The 23,737-nt window shown below is 41.9% G+C and overlaps 1 protein-coding gene across 1 annotated transcript in view; it reads left to right on the top strand.

Moving 5' to 3' along the window:
• GLRA1 (glycine receptor alpha 1) overlaps nt 1-23,737 on the top strand; it is a 118,660-nt gene that overhangs the window by 79,514 nt on the left and 15,409 nt on the right. The window contains exons 7-8 of the mRNA XM_044277458.1: nt 2,423-2,637; nt 11,468-11,614. Coding sequence (XP_044133393.1) covers nt 2,423-2,637; nt 11,468-11,614 — 362 coding nt within the window. The remainder of the gene's footprint in view (nt 1-2,422; nt 2,638-11,467; nt 11,615-23,737) is intronic.

The raw sequence follows: 23,737 nt of genomic DNA, 5'->3' as shown, positions 1-23,737 counted from the left end.
TGCAACAGCTTTTTTCAATTCGTAGAAGTCCACATGTGCCAAAAGTTCTGCAGCTGAAAAGGAAGATCTGGTTTTCTACTTCCTAGTGATCATAGTATCTAGAAGGAAGTGACCTTGTAGCGTTCTAGCAAAGTCTGCTATTTGTTTAAGACCCAAAAAAAATCCAGGAACGGGAGAAAGATCTAGGCCAGAGATACATTTAAATTCCCTAAACACAGTATCCCACAAAAGTTTGGTAACTGGACTCTCCCAGCATATATGGAGGGAAGTACCCTGTCACCCTCATCCCCACTATCAACGATTATACGCTGACAGACGTATCACATTTTTATGGTTACTAGTGCTACATATTGTATTTGTTGAACTGAAAGAAAAAACAATTATGTAACACCTGTAAGAATACATATTTGTTTTTCTTTCAGTTTTTCCTGAGCGTGTTTTGACACCACATTTTTAGTATGTGCTTAGTGTTTCCATTTGCTGGATCCGTTAGGTAGGCATCTATTTGTATTTTTTTTGTTTGGAAGGGCAAAAGTGTGAGGTAAACTACCCAATTCTGTCCACCCAAAGAAATGTACATAAAAAGTATTACATTTTTTTTTACATTATGCTCTGTGAGTCCAATGAAAATTTTGGGAGGAAGGGATTGATAGTATCACCAAGATTTGCCAAATAAGGGTTCTGTTAGATCCTAGACCTTGTAATCTTGGGGCACTAACGCTAGTGGACAATTCTAGAAATAAAACTTGGTGGTAGGGAAATTGTGATACTTTGCTAGGAAATGTAATGTATAGTTAAAAAAAGGGGAATCAGTATCCGTCACCTGTTTGTTTAGTTTTTTGGGGGGTGGCAGCAGGTGTGTGTTTAACCCAAAAAAAATCATACAGGGGTAATTTTTAGGGAGAGGGATGAATCCCAATTTGTGGTGTATCGAAAAAGATGGTGTTCCTAAATGGATACCCCTTTATGATTTGACAATCCCAACAAATTATAAGGATCCTTTGAAAATAATGTGATCACAAAGTATCCTCTGCTGTAATCTATGGGGAAACCTAGCAACTAGATGATTTGACTTATTAATGTAGGACATGACAGGTTCTTCAGAACAAGAGAGATCTTTTTTGTAACCATTTGCTAAGGTGGCTAATCAATGAAGATACAAGAATATATAAGTCCCCAATATTAACTTAGAAATCTCTAAAAAGGTGTATGAAATTGGGCTTTCTACACTGGGCAACCTCTTTAGGTCATGGAGAAACATTCATAAAACTCCTTTCTTTTATCATTTAAGTAAGGGAAGGTTCCTGATGTGCTCGTGTTTGCATTTTGTGGATTAAGCATATAGATAGACATACAGTAATAGATTTCCGCTATTGACTGCAGTTAAATTGCTTTTTATATACAGTTGTATTGAAGGGCAGAATCGACTGATGTATCCAAAAAATAGTCTTTCCACATATGTTTGACTATAATAAGCTATGAACGAATTGCATAGGATTCAAGACTTTCTATAGAAATCAGATTTTTTGAATCTGCGAAAAACATTTGTCATTTACATGTAACAAAGAACGCTCCTGACATTCTCACAGACAACCATAAGAAAGTTGCTCAGCACTCGACCACTTGTAGAGCTGCAGCAGGAAGGGATAGATCCAACGTATATTGTAAAGAAGATCCCAGCAGCCGCTGTGTAGTCTCAGTAGACTTTTATTTCAATTTATTCAACAAAAAGAATATAGGATGCGTTTTGGCCCATCCTAGCCTTTTTCAACAATTGAAAAATAAAAGTCTACTGAGACTAAACAGCGGCTGCTGGGACTTTCTCACTTATACAATTGTTTTAAGCTTGGGACTAGAGATGAGAGAATCGATTCATAAGAATTAAATTTGTCTCGTCATTCAAGGTTCTGCACCTGTGACAGCGTGTGCCCAAAGCTGAGGATGTTCCCTCTGCCATTTGATTGACATGGCCAGACATCTCGCCCGGTCGTGACAGTCTTGCGCCTGTACTGCTACTCCAAATAGTAGTGCAAACAAATGGGCTCTACTTCCACTGCTGGTGCAGGGAATGTTAATGTGCCGCTCTCTGAAAGTGTCCTCTGTGGACACCTCATTGTAGGTGGAGGACCCTACTACAATCTTATGAATTGATTCACTCATCTCTACTAGGAACTACTTATTTTAGCCAAATCGAACATAGTTATCTTGTCTGTGGGGCTGCTTGCAATCACAGTTGAAGGTTGTAGAAACTGGACAACCCCTTTTAGTCTATTGTTGAAGTCAAAGACTACAATTAGTACAATAATTTTTATCACAAACATGTAAAGGTTCACCAATATTTCTCTAACTGAGCATTTAACCCTTACTTAGTGGTAAATTCTCTAAACCAATTTCCTAACCTCATTCTTTTTTTAAATCCAAGGAAAATTCACTTGTATTGAAGCTCGCTTCCACTTGGAAAGACAGATGGGTTATTATCTAATTCAAATGTACATTCCCAGCTTGCTTATTGTCATTCTCTCTTGGGTGTCCTTCTGGATCAACATGGATGCAGCCCCTGCCAGAGTTGGTCTTGGCATCACTACAGTGCTGACCATGACTACTCAAAGTTCTGGATCTCGAGCATCTCTACCAAAGGTTTGTACTGTAGAAAACATGAGTTATATGCCTATTCCAGATCAGACACAATTGGATCACTTAAACAATTTATTTGTATCTTTTATATCAAGCAATAGTTGTATTGAATTGATAATGTACCGAAAGAAGTGCATGAGGTTGGACGCGTGTTTATAGTTTATGAAGAAACATTATGTATGTTATTTCCTTTATTAAGTAGTATCTTATACCTGGAGCTGAATGGAAGTAAAGATGAATATTACAGAATAAAATTGTCACTTAGCATTCTAATATACAGTAACTATAGCTCCACTTTCCAACTTTTTAAAGAAGGAGATTTCTCTAGAGAAGTTTTAGTGTTTCCACCTTAAATCAAAACCAAGATCACACCCAATAACTGTATGTAATTGAAGGCTAAATTAAGCTGGATATAAACCTTAGATAATTGTTGGTGGACTTTGCTAATGTTGACAACATATTTAATGATGCTTGGAGTATCTGGGAAGTTCTTTGGGAAATTGTGAAGAACCAGGTGGTAGAACACCGTTGGAAATTTCCCCGTTTGCCCTCTTTAGATTTTCACCTTTATCAGAAAAACCTTGAGATGTATTCTTTTGCAAAGTTTAAAAACTATTCCAATATTTCTAAGATAAATATTTCTGCTAAAAAGTGACCACATTTAATGGCTACCTCAAGGGCTTCCGCATGTATGATATCTCAATGTCCAATCTGCCTGGCATTGCATTGATACATCAGCCACCTACATACTGCTGAATGTTAAAATAGAATTGTCATTTAGGAGTCTTGCAAAACTCAGTGACAACAAACAAGTGCTTGTTTCAATGGCAGACATCTTGTTAATCTTGGAAATCAAGAAGAAGAGAAATATAACCATGGGATGGTTAAGTAGAAGTTTTGGCAATTTCATAAAAGAGGACATCAGAAGATGGGAGATTTCTTACATTTTAGGCAGAAATAGTCTTTAACCCTTTTTTGCAGAATTGCATACAATCATATCATCCTTACATATACAGTACAGACCAAAAGTTTGGACACACCATCTCATTCAAAGAGTTTTCTTTATTTTCATGACTATGAAAATTGTAGAGTCACACTGAAGGCATCAAAACTATGAATTAACACATGTGGAATAATATAAATAACAAAAAAAGTGTGAAACAACTGAAAATATGTCATATTATTTTGCTTTGATTACTGCTTTGCACACTCTTGGCATTCTCTTGATGAGCTTCAAGAGGTAGTCACCTGAAATGGTCTTCCAACAGTCTTGAAGGAGTTCCCAGAGATGCTTAGCACTTGTTGGCCCTTTTGCCTTCACTCTGCGGTCCAGCTCACCCCAAACCATCTCGATTGGGTTCAGGTCCGGTGACTGTGGAGGCCAGGTCATCTGGCGCAGCACCCCATCACTCTCCTTCATGGTCAAATAGCCCTTACACAGCCTGGAGGTGTGTTTGGGGTCATTGTCCTGTTGAAAAATAAATGATGGTCCAACTAAATGCAAACCGGATGGAATAGCATGCCGCTGCAAGATGCTGTGGTAGCCATGCTGGTTCAGTATGCCTTCAATTTTGAATAAATCCCCAACAGTGTCACCAGCAAAGCACCCCCACACCATCACACCTCCTCCTCCATGCTTCACGGTGGGAACCAGGCATGTAGAGTCCATCCGTTCACCTTTTCTGCGTTGCACAAAGACACGGTGGTTGGAACCAAAGATCTCACATTTGGACTCAGCAGATATTCTACCATGAAGGCCTGATTCACACAGTCTCCTCTTAACAGTTGTTCTAGAGATGTATCTGCTGCTAGAACTCTGTGTGGCATTGACCTGGTCTCTAATCTAAGCTGCTGTTAACCTGCGATTTCTGAGGCTGGTGACTTGGATGAACTTATCCTCCGCAGCAGAGGTGACTCTTGGTCTTCCTTTCCTGGGGCGGTCCGCATGTGAGCTAGTTTCTTTGTAGCGCTTGATGGTTTTTGTGACTGCACTTGGGGACACTTTCAAAGTTTTCCCAATTTTGGGACCTTCATTTCTTAAAGTAATGATGGCCATTCGTTTTTCTTTACTTAGCTGCTTTTTTCTTGCCATAATACAAATTCTAACAGTCTATTCAGTAGGACTATCACCTGTGTATCCATCTGACTTCTCCACAACGCAACTGATGGTCCCAACCCCATTTATAAGGCAAAAAATCCCACTTATTAGACCTGACAGGGCACACCTGTGAAGTGAAAACCATTTCAGGTGACTACCTCTTGAAGCTCATCAAGAGAATGCCAAGAGTGTGCAAAGCAGTAATCAAAGCAAAAGGTGGTTACTTTGAAGAACCTAGAATATGACATATTTTCAGTTGTTTCACACTTTTTTGTTATGTATATAATTCCACGTGTGTTAATTCATAGTTTTGATGCCTTCAGTGTGAATCTACAATTTTCATAGTCATGAAAATAAAGAAAACTCTTTAAATGAGAAGGTGTGTCCAAACGTTTGGTCTGTACTGTATGTATGCAATAACGACTAGGAGGAGTACATCGGATGCTGGAGGACAGCTGTGATTAACCCATTTGTCACTACAATTAGTGCCCAGACTAAAGTTATTTTGTCAATTAAGGTAAATGGCATAATTTTTTTTTAAATAACTGACATCATTATTTTTTTCATTCATTCTGCCATTATAAGAAATTAGTATACATTAAATGTTAACTTTAACTCTACAGTAAAAAAATTACAACTTGACCCCTGAAAAACAAGGCCTAAACTATATAAGCTACATAAACATAAAAATAAAAAGGTATCACTGAAGGAAAGTGGTGCTGCAAAAATGAAAAAGATCCTGTGGTCACAATTGGATTGGTCTTCAAATGGTTAATAGATAAGAAGTTAATTCCGTTTTTTCATGTTTTCATGTAACTGCCTACATTTTTATATTTATCATTCCCCTTACCTTATTCCCATGTAGTAAAATTTCTGTGTCATGTCATTGTTCAAGGTCATTTCAATTCTTTCTCATGTCATTCTTCTTATTTCAGTCATCGACTTTCATTGTTTCGTTTCATGTGTTGTGGGCACTCATGGTTATCACCTTTTCTCAGTGCAGGAGGATCTGTGTTCTTTCAAGTTCTTGATAAGGCAAGTGTAGAACTAACCAAGATTCGTAGTTTTATTGATAAGATTTTTAGGTAAATACAGTGATCTCCATGGGACCACCTATTTGAGAAGACCATTCTTTCAAGTAGACCAGATTTCCAGTTCCATCATATTATACATATTCTGGTCACCTCCCATGAGAGGACCACACTTCTAGAATACTATTTTTCAACGCAATTGGGATGGTCATCTCAAAGAGGTTTTATCAGTTATACAAAATTGTGATTAGACAGCCAACAATAAGAAGAACAGAAAAAATTATTGCCCATGGTCTGTTTGTGGCATTCCAGTACTTTAATTGAGAGGTTTAATTTTATTGCAAGACCCTTGGAAGAAGTTTGGGACTATATTTGAGGCCCACAAATGTAGGTTGGCTACTTCTGGAAGGAGGTTAATAAGTTGAGAGTTTCAAAATAGAAGCCATAATGCATATTATTAAAATAAAGAAAATAGTGGCCAACAATAGTACAACCTTTAAAATGACTAGAAGACCATGTTAAGGGTCCATTCACATGTCCCCAAAATGGGTCCACATTCATTATGCAATTTTGCGGAACGGGTGCAGACCAATTCATTTTCAATTGGCCCGGAAGCACGGATGCAGAAGTGCGGATCCGCAAATGCGAATGCGGACAGCACATTCCGGCCCCATTGAAAATTAATAGGTCTGCACCCGTTCCGCAAAGTTGCGGAACGGATGCAGACCCATTTTGCGGACGTGTGAATGGACCCTAACAGTCTTGGTTGTTGAATAGGATTGAGGTAAGTTTTTATATTGCAAATCCACTTAACTAAGTTAGTGGTAGAAGCAACAGCTGAATGAAGAACATGATTTAAAAAAATACTGGTGTTTGTTGGAATCGGCTTTCTGGGAATATATAAACATTGGTAAAATAATAGGGCACATATGAGTTTTAGAAACCTAAAAAGGAAAAATGGTCCTAGCATAAGCATCCCCAAAAAAAATTGGATCCCAGACTGAAGCTGGTAAGAAACATGCATTGGGGGTGCTGGACAGTGTCTATTTATTTTACTCACTATTCATGTCAGGGGTGTATAATACATACAATTTGTATATTTGTAGCATTTAATTACATTGTGTATTTATATATGTATTTAGTACAAGGGGACATTATAGCTAGAACGTCACACTTACACTTACCAATATTTTTTGTTTTAAAATGTGCTGTTTATATATGTATGCCTCATTTAGAAGGAGAGGAAACATACATGAAGAGCTATAGACCCACATTCCAGAGAGGAGTATAATTCAATTCCTGAACTCCAATCTGAGAACCACAGATGTGGGGGTAGCTTTGCTAGTTAACATATAGACTTGTCATATATTCATATTGGTTATACCCATCTGTGACACAGAAATCAGTACCCAGAGATCAGTGCCAGAATAATCATTGGGGCATTAGAGCAGTGCCTAAGGGCCCCTGTGGCAACACTGCTACTCAAATGCATTTTGTTAAAGGGGTGTTAAGTTATTTTTATTGATGACCTGTACTCAGGGGTCCGACACCCTGCGTCACATCCACAGTGGTGAGCAGGTGTAATTACATCTGATATTAATGACTAGTGATGAGCGGCATAGGCAATATTAGTTTTTGCAATATTTCGCAAATTTTTTGCATAATATTCACAATAAATTAGCGAATTCTAGAATTCATGATATTCAGTCATTATTTTCACGATTGCGCAAATCGGCACTAATGAGTCTCATATTTTTTGCGCAATACATGCAACTTCACATTTTATCAGGTCTGAGTAGATATTACTGATTGACGCACTAAGTATTGTTGTGACATCACAGCACTGTGTCTGTAGCATGTATGTATGGCCAGCAGAGAAATAGTAATTCCTATCACGCTACCTAACACCCTGCACTGGACCCTATCAGCTACACTATATCACTATCTAACCTACACTGACTATCTCCCACTAACTATCTGCATTATATATATATGAGCTAACTAACTATCTAAATGTAATTGGATAAGGAATAGGATCCAGATGAAAGCACAGAGCACAGTAATGTCACTGCTCTGTCTCTCAGAACTGCAAAAAAACAGCCGAAAATGGCTGCTGGGGAGGTTCTTATATAGTAAGGGGTAGGCAACTTTCCTATTGGTTGCTAGGGATGTTGCTAAGCTCTGACAAAGATATTGCAGCCTTCTCATTGGCCCACAAGCAAGAACGGAGGTTACTGATGAACAGAAAATCTAGAATATTCGCAATTACGAATATATAGCACTATATTCTACATCTTTGCGAATTCTCGAAGTGCCAATATTCGCAATAAAAATTCACGATTAGAATATTCGCGATCAACACTATTGATGACCTATTTTGAGGATAGTAACTTGTAAAAAGGAAAGTGTAGCAGCACAATGGAAAAAAGGGTAAATATCGTTCCTTAATTTGGTGGTGCCAGCCGTGTCGGGAGTCAGTCCTGAGCTCCCCCAAATATAGATACACTTGTAAAGAAAACCGCAGCACTCTCCAGCCTCGTATATCCAAAGGTTTATTCACCAGCAAAAATGCGATGTTTCGACCTGTGTGGTCTTTTTCAAGCTTGAAAAAGAGCATGTAAAGGGGGAATATTAATCACCAATATTATGCGAATATCGATAATTAATATTCCTAAATAGGAGGAGCCGTCTAGTGATGACTCCGCCTATTTATGCCTTTATATAATAAATACACAATATCTTCGCTATGCCTTACACGGATCACTATACTAGCTGCATGCGCCTTACTTACTACCGCTAACAAGTACACACTACACAAAGGGTACAAGTAACAGTATTTATTAACATCTGACACTACGCACACAATACAGTAACAATACAGCACTAGTCATACAATACTTAACTACACTACACGTTCCCAAATTCCACCCACACCTAACTATACAGTACACACATACAGGTATAATAGCCCACCCACCTGACTAATATTCTATCCCTAGGGGGCACGACGAGGGTTAACGGTGGTCGTGCTGGGGTAAAGCAGACCACAAACCAATGCAGGGGTGATAACCAAGGGAATGAGGGTATGGCAAGGGTTACCAGGGGAACCAAGGGAATGAGGGAGGGTTACCAGGGGAACCAAGGGAATGAGGGTATGGCAAGGGTTACCAGGGGGACCAAGGGAATGAGGGAGGGTTACCAGGGGAACCAAGGGAATGAGGGTATGGCAAGGGTTACCAGGGGGACCAAGGGAATGAGGGTATGGACCAGGGGAACCAAGGGAATGAGGGTATGGACCAGGGGAATGACCAGGGAGGGAATGAGGGTATGGCAGGGGTTAATAATGGGGGGTATGGAAGGGGTTATGAATTGGGGTATTGCGTTAGTGGGATAGTGGGGGGTTTATAGCGTTGGTGGGATAGTGGGGGGATTAATGGATACTTAGGGTCCTGCTCGTTGTCCAGGGGGGGCTCGTCAGTCTAGGGGTGGTCGGCTCCTTCTCTCTTCTTCAGGGGCGGCACGGCTCTTAACTAGTGATGTCCGGATCATGAACGAATCGTTCTTTTGAACCGATTCAGTTCACTGATCCGGAAGAGTCGGTTCCTCTGACTGAGCCGATCCGATATGAAACGGCTCAGTCAGATCAGCATAGAGGCAGCAGTAGCAGTGTAATAGCCCCGCCCTCCAACCAATCAGAGGCAGCCAGTGGACGCTAGCCCCGCCCCCTCCCCGCCCTCCAACCAATCAGAGGCCGCAGCACTGACTCCCAGCACAGGGGGAGTCGCAGGGACTCAGAGAATCGTCTGAGTCTATTAGTTAAAAGAATCGAATGAGTCAGAGACTCATTTGATTCTTTTGAGTTAAAAGAACCGTGAGTCACCGAGTCCCTGCCAGGCTCCCTGCTCTGCGGCTCCCTGTAAGTAAGTCCGTCCGGGGGAAGGGGGGGCATTGATCTAGCATGTAGCACATGTAGCAGAGCTGTGTGTGTACAGGGTGCATGCAGCAGTGTAGCATGATGCTACACTGCTGCATGCACCCTGTACACACACAGCTCTGCTACATGCTGTAGCAGAGCAGGAAGTCTGGTAGGGACTCGGTGACACGATTCTATTAACTAAAACTCTCAGACAATTATCTGAGTCCCTGCAACAACTATAAGCACTACATCACAGTCTGCTCACTGCAGCAGAGCTGTGTTTGCCAGGAGCCTCCTGACCTTCGGTTCACTTGAGAGCCGACTCAGCAAGTGAACCGAAGATTCGATGAGCATGCGCATTGATCTTCAGTTCACTTGCCTCTGCCGGCTCATGAAGTGAACCGAAGATCCGATTCATGAATCGGTTCATTTGAATGAGCTGATTCAAATGAACCGATTCAGCTGAAAGATCCGAACTTCCCATCACTACTCTTAACTAACTTTTAGTGCTGGGACCGCCGGCTATTTAAGTCCGGCGGCCCGCACTGCCGCACCGCCCACAAGGTGGCGCGCGCGCGCCACCGTTGGAGACACGAGGGCCGGCGCAGTGAGATGACGTCACTTGCGCCGGCCCGAGCGTCTCCAGAACGAGGGCCGCGCGCGCGCGCGCCAACAGGCGGGAGAAGCCTCAGATCTCCCACCTGTGGCGCTCTGCATTCCGGCCAGCGAGATGCTAATTTCGCTGCCGGAATGCGCATAATAGAAGGAGGGGAGGTTTCTCCACTTCTTCTATCATGTGTAATTATCTCCAGCCGTGCTGGGGATAATTACAACAAAGGGCCCAGATTCTATTGAACCTGAGTCCTTTGTAGTCATCAGAATGACCGGACATTTCGGTCATTCTGATGTAAATAACCAGATTGCATTTGTGTGAATGCTTGGGCACATTCACACCGATGCATCTGGTTTCTGGCGTGGAGAGGGGAGGGGAGACACATCTTAAGGGGGATTATGTGAACGTGGGGCCATACATGTACATAGATATATATATACACATACACACCCCATATTATATATATATATCTATATACATATTCACATCAAGGTATATACGTAACGCACTAAGGGGGCACATATTTCCCCCAGGGACCACAATGAGCCCCTGGGGGGGTCACCATGGGCAGATGTGAGCAGATGCTGGGCACATCTGCACACATCTTCCCCTGACGTGGTGATACAAGTATGCATGTATACCATACATGCCTGCATGTGTTTGCAGGCATGCATGGACATACATGCATACGTCTCAACCCTTCCTCAACAGACCACACAGGTCGAAACGTCACATTTTAGTAAACCTTTGGATATACAAGGCTGGAGAGTTTTACAAGGTGGTTTTCTTTACAAGTGTATCTATTCTGAGGATAGGTCATCAATAAAAATTAACTTGGACATCCCCTTTAACCTAAACCAATGACATCATGGCTATAGTATTTGAGAAAGGGCCCATGGCCTTTATTGTCCAGTGACCCAGATTACTTTTAGTTACACTTTAAGAGAGAGAGATTGAGGAGTAGAAAGGAGGCAATTTCTTGTGCGTGGGCTCTAGCTGGTATTGCAGATCATCCCCATTCACTTGCTACAGTGACAGAATTCTATTATCTCTACAGAAAAGGTAAAATTCTTTATCCAGTTGTTGGTGCTCCCTATGTGGAAGGCAATGTGAATACAATATATTGGTGATATGTCGTTTTTTCTATGCATTTGTAAAGTTTTTTTCCTACGCAGGTGTCCTATGTGAAAGCTATTGATATATGGATGGCAGTCTGCTTGCTGTTTGTCTTTTCTGCCCTGTTGGAATATGCAGCTGTCAACTTTGTCTCACGTCAGCACAAGGAACTTTTACGTTTCAGGAGGAGAAGACGACATCACAAGGTAACCTCCTCTGTGACAAAAAATATGTTTGTGCGCATGAGCCCTTAGAGTACGGCCACACAGAGTTTTTTGGATATTGTTTTGTGGCAGATCTGCCCGCAGGATTTTCTGCCAAACCCAAAAGTAAAAAATACTCTGTGTGACAGTATCTTTATATATGACACCCTGGGCAAGCCTGATGCAAAGTGCTATGCATAGTTCAAAGTCTGGGGTGAAGCATGATACCTCCCACTAAAGCCCTGCACTGCATCTGTTTTGCCAGATGTGTACCTTTCAAAGAGCTGGCCCATAGTATGGACATATAAAATTACCAACATAAATCAAACAAAAAAGATCAAATTTATCAATAGGTCTTTGTTAAAATTGTGCATGTGATTCCCCGAAGCTGAAAGAGTGAAAGTTCACAGCCATGTCTAAGCTAAATGCCTGTAGTGAAGAACATTAATTGGTGGAAGGCCATGCTGTTGCTATGGTGCCCATGAAAAAGTGGAGGTTCCAGCTCATACTAGCCCTATCCCTTTTTCTTATGTGTCATGTGAACGTGTCCCCACCTTTTAAAAATGGCAACAATGTAAGCAGAACTGAGGCACAGACAGTCCCATAAACAGTAAATAGAGCACTGGACACGTATAGATGCTACCACTTATTTCACACAAGGTATCTTGGGACCCCCATTCTTACAATCGGTCGGGGTTTCAGCAATCATATATTTCTCACCTATCCTGTGGATATCTGTTGCATGTTGTTCATAGGAAACTTCTTTAAAAGGGTTGTCTCATCTGAAACATTGGTGACATATTGTCAGAATATGCCCCCAATGTCAGATAGGTGTGGGTCCACCTCTGGAACCTACACCTATCTTCAGAATAGTACCCCGGTCCCACATCTATCTGACTTTGACTTTGATGGCATATCCTAGCAATATGCCATCAGTCCCAGATGAGACAACCCCTTTAAGGCTAATGTTGTCCTTTTCAACAAGGAATGAAAAAGGGAGGGATCTTTCTTTCTCAAAATGGAGGAAACTCCACCTTCATTTCTAGTATGGCCACATTGTTCACTCGCTCTAGCTCTAAACTCAATCCCTATATGGACAGGACCTTTTCTCCAGGAGAAGTCTAGAAAACACCAAAAATAACCCCAAACTTAATTTGGATCTAGAACTGCCAAACATTGTGTCAGACGACAGAGAAGATTTAAATTATGATAGATTACATCACATATCCTTCCCTCCAAACAGTTTCCACTTGGCATAATGGCGCTGAAATAAAAATTAATGTTATGGAATATAGTAAAAAATTATTAACAGGACCATAACATAGTAGTATACACCAGCAAGGCCATCTTTATATCAGTCCCAATGTTTCTGTTCCAGATAATTATATGGTTAAGTTAGACTAGTGACATCCCTGTGTAACCAGGGGAGGTGTCAAACCAGTTTTATTCACCTGATTACAACACTGCCCTTGGTTTGTAAATTCGTAGTCCCCGGCAAAGAAATACCTAGATTATTAGCAATATGAAACTTTAGTACAACAATGGCCTCACCTTTGCTCTCATCGCACTGAAGCCCCACTCCTCTCTCTTGCCAGCCCCTCCCTCTGCCCACTAATTGGCAGAGCCAGGTACGATGTACATAATGAGGGGCTGTTGAGAGAGAGGAGCAGGGCTTCAGTGCAACTAGAGCAATGGTGACACCCTCATTGGACTAAAGCCTAATTGGAATATTGGTTACAAATGAATTTCTTTGAAGGCTTAGTGAGGCTCTACACACCAAGGACAGCATGAACCGATTCGACACTGCCCTTGGTTACATAGGGGTATCACTGGTCACAGATCTGTCAGCAGATTTTTAACTGAAACTGGCATGTTACATGTGTGCTTTGCGGCTGAAGTCATCTGTTGGTCCCATGTTCATATGTGCCAGCATTGCTTTTAAAATGAAGTTTTGATATATGCTAATGAGCCTCTAGGAGCAATGGTGGCATTGCCATTGCACCTAGAGAGTCTGATCTCTCTGCAACTGCTGCTCCTTTTCCACTTTCATTGACTTTAGGAAAAGGTCAGGGCCAGGCATGATGAAGTTTACTCTGTCCCTGTCAATCAAAGTAGAGGGGGCATGGCAGCTACAGAAAGAGCCGAGCCTCTAAGGTGTAACGGCAAAGCTCCCATTACTACCCCATTTCATATAATAAATAATTTCATTTTTCTCAGCAATGCGGGCACATATAACGATGGGACCAACACAGATGCCTCCAGCTGCCAAGTGCACACGTAACAGGTCAGCCAGTTTCATAAGTACAAATCTGCTGACAGATGTCCTTTAGTCTCCAATTGTTTGAATTGTTTTTTTTGAGCATCAGTTCTGCTCAATTTGTGTCAGTTTGTGTTAATTATGTCAGATTTCAGTTATTTTTGATAGGAGAAATAGTCATATCTGTTGTGCCTTTTTTTTCTGTCAAAAATAGCTTTATGTTCCATTTTTTTAAAACTGAAGTCAATGAATGTCGGATAAAAAACGGAAGGTGCTTCATTCATTTCCTCATTCAATCCATTTAACGGATCATTTTTTTCAGTTTTTTTGCTTCAAATTAATGGGAAAGTCAAGAAGGATGTGAATTCAGCCAGCTGAGACCCTTCCTGACAGCTTTTATGTAATATGCTAATAGTACCATACAGGTCTTGAGTCTCTTTACCCGTCTTGTATACAGCAGTTGTGTGCAAGCCCTGCAGCCTTCTCCAACATAAAAAGGCTAATGTTATACTTAATAGATTTCTCTGAAAGAACAGAATAATTGATGTTATTCATTACTGTAGCGCTGCAGAGTGCTGATCCCAATAATGGCGGATTGAAAATACTATTACAGCCTTTATTTTAATTCCAGAGAAAAATTGCACTGCAGAGGTAATTCCGTATAAAAGGAAACATGATCTATGTCTCACCACAAAGCCGATGATAGGCCAGCCACGATTACAATCTCTATGGCAATGGAATGATTAAAAGTAATAGCTGTTCCATAACAATTTCAGCTTTTTCTTCACCAATTGTAGTTCAAAAAGTTCTCTACCACACATTGCATATCCCCGTCTTTTCCCGAATTACCTCTCTAGGGTTGGCAACCATTTTCATATATCCTATGTGGTCATATGGAATGAATGGTATACACAGAAGGCAGGAGGTCCTCAAAGCAAAATAGGCTAGGTGTTATGATTCTGGGTTTTGCCAACTGGGCAGATGGAACTTTTTTTATTTCCCCTTCCAGGATTTTCTGCCAATTCCCCATCCCTTACTGGAGCAGAGTATCTCATATGAGTATACAATACACAGTATTTCCCATTTTAGCTTAAAAGGGTTGCACACATTTGGGTGATTCTACTATCACAATTGGTGTGGTCCCCCTTTGATGCATTTTGCACAGGAATATATATTATTTATTATTATTATTTATTATTATTAAAGCGCCATTCATTCCATAGCGCTGTACATATGATAAGGGGTGCACATACATAATACAGACAATTTCACTAATCATAAACAAGATGAGTTACAAACTGGTACAGAAGGAGAGAGGTCCCTGCCCGTGGGGGGCTTACAATCTACATGGTATGGGAGAAGGACACAGTAGGTGCGGGTTAAGTTGGTCATGGCAGTATAGAGACAGCAGGGTCACTGGTTGTAGGCTTGTCTGAAGAGGTGGGTTTTCAATTTTCTTTTGAAGGATTCCACTGTAGGTGAGAGTCTGATATGTTGGGGTAGCGAGTTCCAGAGTATGGGGGATGAACGAGAGAAATCTTGGAGTCGATTGTGGGAAGAGGCAATAAGAGGAGAGGAGAGAAGGAGGTCTTGTGAGGATCGGAGAGTGCGTGTGGGGGTGTATCGGGAAAATAGCTCAGAGATGTAGGGAGGGGACAGGTTATGGACGGCCTTGTATGTATTTTTTAGTACTTTGAAGTGAATTTGTTGGGCAATGGCGAGCCAGTAAAGGGATTGGCAGAGGGGAGAGGCAGAGGAGTAATAGGGTGAGAGGTGGATTAGTCGGGCAGCAGAGTTGAGGATAGATTGGAGGGGTGCGAGAGTGCTTGATGGAAGGCCACAGAGGAGAATGTTGCAGTAGTCTAGACGGGAGATGATGAGGGCATGTACAAGCATTTTCGCAGATTCAAAGTTAAGGAAAGCACAGATGCGGGAGATGTTTTTGAGTTAGAGGCGGCAGGTGGTGGAAAGGGCTTGAATGTGCGGTCGGAAGGAAAGGGCAGAATCCAAGATCACTCCAAGGCAGCGGGCTTTGTTGACTGGGGAGAGTGTGTAGCCATTGATCATGATAGATAGGTCTGTTGGGGGGTTGAACAAGATGGGGGAAAGATTATGAATTCTGTCTTATCCAAGTTTTAGAAAGTGAGAGGCGAAGAAGGATGATATAGAAGATAGACATTGTGGGATTCTTGATAGTAAGATGGTGATGTCTGGACCAGAGAGGTAGTTTTTTGTGTCGTCAGCGTAGGAGTGATACTGAAAGCCATGGGACTCTATGAGCTGTCCCAGGCCAAAAGTGTAGATAGAGAAGAGCAGGGGTCCTAGGACAGAGCCTTGCAGGTCACCAACAGTGAGGGAATGAGACGAGGAGGTGGTGCGGGAGTGGGAGACGCTAAACATCCGGTCTGTGAGGTATGATGTGATTCAGGAGAGGGCCAGGTCAGTGATGCCAAGGAATGAGAGAGTTTGCAACAGAAGGGAGTGGTCAACAGTGTTGAAGGCAGAGGACAGGTCAAGGAGAAGAAGGACAGAGTATTGTTTCTTGGTTTTGGCTGTCAGTAGGTCATTGGTGTTTTTGGTAAGGGCAGTCTCAGTCGAGTGGTGGGGTCGGAAGCTAGATTGTAGGCGGTCAAAGAGGGAGCAGGAGGAGAGATGGGAGGACAGTTCTGAATGGACATGTTGCTTTGAGGCATACGGAAGAAGTGATATGGGGCGATAACTGGACAAGGAAGATGGGTCAAGTGAAGGCTTTTTGAGGATGGGTGTAATGGTAGCATGTTTAAAAGCAGAGGGGAAGACACCAGAGTTTAGTGATAGGTTGAAGAGATGAGTTAGGGCTGGGATAAACAATGTGATGAGGTTAGGGATGAGGTGGGATGGGATTGGGTCAAGTGCACAGGTGGTCAGATGAGATTTGTAGAGTCGAGTGGAGAGTTTTTCTTCTGTAATGGTGGAGAAGCGATAAGCAAGATACCCCAGCCCAAAAAGTTACCACACAGCTCGACTTAGCCCAACTCACCTTAAGGGTCGACAAACCCACACATAAAGCGGGTCACCTGCTCGATCCGATTTTTGAAAAAAATCTAAACTTAACGGTAGAAGATCCAGAAGAATTGCTCTGGACCGACCATAGACTCATAGCCTTCGAACTCCACATCCCAATTAACACGAAGCAGCTAACCACAGGAGAAAAAAAAAATTGGCGAAGAAATAACAACAACCTGACATATGACAAAATCCTACCTACCCTAGAAGAACACATCAGTAAAATCGACTTCAAACTGCCCTGTGAGAAACTCACATTACAATTTGACGACATCGTCAAAAAAACGGCGGACCAACTTGCCCCCTTGAGACTGGTAAAGAAATCAGGGAAAAAAGCACCGTGGTATACGAGAGAACTAAAAATTGTGAAAATAGAATGCAACAGACTAGAGAGGGCATGGAGGAAAAATCCGATAGAAGAATCACAGCTAAAATATAAGACCCGACTGATGATTTACCACAAAGCAATCTTTAAGGCCAAACAAGATCATTTTGCTAGCGAGATCGAAAACGCTGCTCAAAAGCCTAAAAAGATCTTTCAGATAATTTTCGATCTGGCTAACCCCGATGGCCTCAAAACCACCATCCCCGAATCCCAAGACCTCTGCAACGACATCTCGAAATTTTTTAAACAAAAAGTCGACGATATCCAAAACGACATCCTGCTAGCTCAACAGGCAACTGCCCCCCCCCATAGAGAACAACGTGACAAACCCTACTCACACCTTCACCCTATGCCCATTAAAACTTGAAGACCTAACAAAAAGCATGAAAAACATGTCCAAAGCAACTTATCCCCTCTCCAATATCCAAACTAAATCTCTTATTGAATGCACGACCACCATTGCCCCGTTAATTCTAACAATTATAAATGACTCCTTTCTCAGTGGCAACGTCCCTGAGACTCTCAAGTTAGGAATCATAACTCCCCTCCACAAGAAACCAGGAGCAGACATAAATATAATGGCCAACTTCAGACCGATTACCAACATCCACCTAATAGCTAAAATCATGGAGACAGCAGTGGCAAGCCAACTCCAGCTGCACGTAGAAAAGCATCGACTTCTAGATGAACACCAGTCGGGCTTTAGGCCAACACACAGCACGGAATCAGCCCTGGTCAGCCTATGGGATGAAGCCCTAGGGGTCGCAGACGAGGGAGGGGGGACCTGGTTGGTCCTCATAGACATGTCGGCAGCTTTTGACACTATCAGTCATTCCATCCTCCTAAATAGATTAAAAGCTGACATCGGAGTAGATAGCCACGGACTTGCCTGGTTTGACTCCTTTCTGAAAAACAGAACTCAGAGAGTCAAACTGGGCTCATTCTTTTCCCCAGTCGAGAAGGTGGAGTGGGGAGTCCCTCAGGGATCTCCCCTCTCGCCATTACTCTTCAACATATATGTCCGACCTCTGCTCGCTATTCTGAAGGAGTATAACATCAGCTATGAGTCTTATGCGGATGATACACAGATCCTTTTGAGAGTATCGAAATCCGCTGATGACTACAAGCTCACGCAAGAAGGACTAAATAAGGCCAGGAACTGGCTAGCACATAACCACCTCAAACTCAACCCGACCAAGACTGAGCTTATTGCACTACATAAAACACCTGAGGCTGCCGCCCCGTCTATCTTTGGGGAAAACGTTGCCATCGCCACACAAGGAAAGAGTCTGGGGATAATCTTGGATCAAGAAATGAGCCTCCGTCCCCAGATTAAAGAAGTAATACGGAAAGCAAACTTCGCCCTATTCCTTCTAAAAAAAGCCCTACCGTTTCTCCCCAACACATGCAGACAGGTCATGGTGGGAGCTCTAGTCAACTCCCACCTGGACTATGGTAATGCAATGTATGCGGGGCTGCCAGAGAAAGATCTGGGAGCTCTGCAACACTGTCAAAACAGAGCCATCCGGCTCATCAAGAAACTAGACTGGACAGATTCTGTCACAAAAGCACGCAGGGAACTCCACTGGCTCCCAGTGAAAGAGAGAGTGCAGTTTAAGCTGTGCTGCTTAACACACAAAGCTCTCTACAAAACAGGTCCCATCTACCTGCAAAAAAAGATAACACGTCACCATCTTCCTAGAGAACTGAGATCCACCTCAGCCTCCCTTCTGTCGGTGCCAAGAACCCGCCTCAAGACAAGGGGGGACAGACGTTTCTCAGTATTGGCCCCCAAGATCTGGAACTCCCTCCCAGAACACATTAGAACAACATCAAATTACCTGGAATTTAGGAAGTTGGTTAAGACCTGGCTTTTTGTGTAGGATGACGTAGGGGCCCACCAATATAGCCGTCGACAAGCGCTTCGATCGGATTGAGTTCCTCTAGAGCGCTATACAAGGACTTAGTAACATAACATAACAAGAAGCGGGTTTTGGGAGAAGAGGACTGAGCAGTTGTGTAGAGGGTCTGTGGGGACTGTGTAGTGAAGCTTTCTCTGATGTTGACTATCTTTTGTTTGAAATATTTGCCAAAGTTCTCAGCTGAGAAAAGAGGAGAGGGGCGGAAAAGGGAGTTAAAAGTGCTAAAAAGTTGTTTAGGGCTGTGTGACAGAGAAGATATGAGAGAGATGAGAAGTAGGCCTGTTTTGCATCAGCGAGTGAGGATTTGAATATGAGAAGGGATTGCTTGTATGCGGTGAAATGATCTTTAGGATGGGATTTCTTCCATCGCCGTTCAGCATCCCTGGAAGCTTGTCTGAGTTTTTTGGTCAGGTTGGTGTGCCAGGGTTGTCTGTTGATTTTCCGGGTTTTGTTGTGTTTGAGGGGGGCAAAAGTGTCCAGAGCTGTACTTATTGTGGTGTTATATAGTGTGGTAGCAGCTTCTGGGTCTTGGAGGCAACAGATGGTAGAGAGTGGGAGAAGAGAGTCAGAAAGCAAGCAAAAGTCAAGATGTTTGATGTTCCTGCGGGTTTGTGCTAGTGTGTGGACCGGGGGAGCTGCAGAAGAGACCAGTGAAGAGAAGGTGAGTAGGTTGTGGTCGGATAGGGGGAGAGGCGAATTAGAAAGGTTAGATAGGGAGCAGAGGTGGGTAAAGATCAGATCCAGAGTGTGACCATCTCTGTGGGTGGGAGCTGAAGACCACTGTGATAGGCCCAAGGAGGAAGAGAGCGATAGGAGTTTAGAGGCGGCCGAGTGGCATGTGTCAATAGGGATGTTGAAGTCACCCATGATGATAGTGGGGATGTCTGCAGAAGGAAAGTGTAGTAGCCAGGTGTTAAAGTGGTCAAGAAAGATGGTGGCTGGGCCTGGAGGGCAGTAAATGACGGCTACTTGAAGGTTGGAGGGAGAGTAGATGCGAACAGAGTGTACTTCAAATGAGGTGAGCGTAATGGAGGGTGGCAGTGGAGTTGGGCTGTAGGAGCAGGTGTCTGATAGGAGAAGACCAACTCCTCCACCATGTTTGCAGCCGGGGCGGGGGGTGTGAGTGAATTGAAATCCACTATAAGAGAGTGCAGCAGGGGAGGAGGTGTCTGAGGGTGTCAGCCATGTTTCTGTAAGACCCAGAAAGGAAAGGTTTTGAGAGCTGAACAGTTCATGAATGTACGACAGTTTGTTACAGACAGAGCGCGCGTTCCATAATGCTCCTTCAAAGGGGAACCAAAGGAGCATGGGTCAGAGGAATGGTAATTAGGTTTAAGGGGTTGCAGAAATCTGTAGAAGGAGATTTGTAGTGGGACATGGAGGTGATAGTGGGGATTTGCTGAGGGGGTCCTGGATTTGGAGAGATATCACCAGCAGTAAGAAGAAGCAGAGAAAGTGTTAATAGATGAGAATAAGAGAGGGCATGAGGTGTCTGTGTGTGTTTGGGAAGGAAGTGTTTTATATTGGCAAACAGGTTTGTGCAAGCTGTCAGATGAGAAGGTAAGATGTAGGAAGAGATGAATAGTTCCTTACTGGGTGAATGGATGTGGGGGTATTTCAGGAGGTTGTGGAAAAGTAGGAGGAGTAATAGGAAAAATGTAAGCATTGTTAGCATTGACTATGCCTGTAGTTACCTGTGGTCCCCTTCTGGTCCAATTCTGGTATAATTCAGTCTGTGCACTTAAGAGTTGCACTTGAGAGATGTTGCATTTGGAAAGACCAAGGTCTGAAAAAACCTAGGACCTTAGATTTATACCACTCAGTGTTCAATCAGGTGTGACCAAGAGGGGAGGGAGCTACATATGGCCTAATCAAGGAGGACCAGATACAGGGGTGAAATAGTCAATGTAAACAAATACTCAATAAATCCAGCAGGGAAAGAGACATTAATAGTTCAGACAAGACATACCAGGATTTAGAAGGAGAGATGAGAGGGATGGACAATATCAGACTGTGGAAAAGCTGGGTGTAGCAGTTAACTACACCCAGCTACATCTTTATGCATTTTTTTTAGCAACCATTACATAGGGAAGAAAAAATATTTTCAAATTAGCTTTTTCTTTATTGATTTTTGCTTTATACAATCTTACTGAAATCAACTCAAAACATCCAACTATGTTAACATAATATCCAATATTTTTTTTAATCAGTTATTTCTTTATTGGGTTTTACTTTAAAAAATCCAACTCAAATCAGCCTAATATATCTAAATATCTTAACATAATATCCTCCTACCCCCCCCCCCCACTCTGCAAGACAGACCACTCTCCAGCCCTATCTAACTATGAATAGTTACTAGCTAAAATAAAAATGGCGCTGTTATTATGTATTTTCCAGACCTGTTCTTAGTCCCTATCTTACTTCAGACAAGCGTCTACATATTGCTTTGACTTTCATGACACTGTTTCTTTCTATAAAACAACCTTTTTTTAATCTTATTATATAATTCATTCTAGCCACATATTCTAATATCATAGAGGGTGGGGACTGTATATAACGGGCTGCAATTATTTTCCTTGACAGCTATAATAGTCTCTGTATTCCAATAGTCTTCAAGTAAACCCAGCAAACATAATCTAAGTTCTCCCCCTCAAAGTTAGTGGTATATCTACTATTAATAATAGTAATTTTCTGCACTCCAATACCATATGCAAAAAGTGGGTGTCGCACACAGCACATCTAGGACAACAAGAGTCATCCCTAACTCAAATACTATATGGAAATATTGGGGTCCTTTAGACCCTATGAATAAAATAAAGTTGGGACAAACAGGATACCTCACTAGGAGATAAAGCTAAAATCATTTTTAGTACTTCTGTCCTTTGTTCCTCTGTAATAGGCCCGAGGTCTCCTTCCCATGTTACTCCAATAGATAAGGGGAAGTTACTCAACCGTTTTGAAAGCAGCAATTTATACACTTTTTAGGTATAAAACCCTTTCTTATCCTTGGAATCACATTTTTGGAATTAATTTTTCCAGAACTTCTATTGCATACCGTAACAAATATGTATTATGAAGACCAAAGTCACTGTGCTGAAAAGCCTTCTAATCTAAAGATTGCAATAGTCTTGTTAAATAATATCCTATCGTTTTGAGTATGCAGCCCTGCAGACCTGTGTACCTCCATGATTACACACTACAAACAAACCCTATGTAGTCTGATGCTGCAGTCATGTGTTACTCTACCCCTTCTGCTTCCTTTTCTCCCAACTGTAGGGTAGTAGGATGTAGGAGGTAGAAGAGAGAGCATTAACGCATGACTGCACACATTCTTTAAGTTAGAGAATTCGATTTTTATGTATCTGGGACCTAATTACACTGAATTTCTATTCACTAAGAAAATGTTCTAAGAAAAATTTCCTGGTAATCTGAAAAAAATAAGGGAAGACCACATTAGGCGGCTGCTGTGCCTGGTTTTGGAAACTCTGATTTTCATCTGCCTTGTGGATGCACGTCAGATGGCGAATGTTTAATACAAGACACATGACCACATAAATTGTTTGTAATAATTTTTCATAATATGGACAGCTGGGTTCCATAAATTCCAGATTAAAAGAAATGGAATGTATATGTTTGATGAATATTTAAGAGTCATCTTTCCCTAAGCTTTTGACCAGGGGCAAAAAAAAGTTTTTGTCAAGGGAGTATTTTTGCAGGGTGTATAGTAAAAGGGGGAGGGGGTGAAGGGAAGAGTGTGGCAGAGGCAAACCAGGGGATATGAGTAAGCAAATATTGAGAAATCAAATTTTTATGAAACATCCTTTCATTTTTCTATATAAATATTCTATAGAAATTTTTAATTTATTCAAATATGTATATATTTTTTAAATTCTAAATATTTTAGAGTTCAGTCCTGTCCTTAGGAAAGTGAATTCCTAATTTTGCTTGTGGGATCAGGAATAAGGATCCCCTGTTTTGCACCTGCATTAGACATTGCACCCCTTGACAAGGCTCCTCTTAAAGCAATGTGAACCTCAAAAATATTCAAAGAAGGAGGCATTGTGCATCCACATTACTAATTTGCCCTATTATTGGCGGTCAGAACTGCACTGTGTTTAGGAAAAGAACCATTGTTAGTTTATTTACCATGACTTAAAGATTATTTGAACGCTTGAGACATCTCCTTGTGTCACATTGTTAGAGTTAATTGTAATTAGTTATATCTGATTCTAGGAACACTTATGCAGCAGTATGAGAGTGGAAGATGTATTGCTACATATCCCTATTTGCTATTTAGATGTATGGAAAATCTGCCTGATAACCCCCATGTGAGTGATGAGGATATATTGATTGTCACCTTGGCAATCAAGTTTAAAGAAGTTGGCAAGGCCTCGCCTCCCATGCAGCTTTGTCCAACCACAACTTACACACACATGCACACATACTTGAGGAGACTCAGTAAACCAATCAATGTTTTTTCTCTGTCTCATCTTTTTGCTCCCATGGCCGTCCTTCCT

The sequence above is a fragment of the Bufo gargarizans genome, chromosome 2 (assembly GCF_014858855.1).
Source record: "Bufo gargarizans isolate SCDJY-AF-19 chromosome 2, ASM1485885v1, whole genome shotgun sequence".
Classification (NCBI taxonomy): Eukaryota; Metazoa; Chordata; class Amphibia; order Anura; family Bufonidae; genus Bufo; species Bufo gargarizans.
This window is presented reverse-complemented; position numbering and strand designations above follow the sequence as displayed.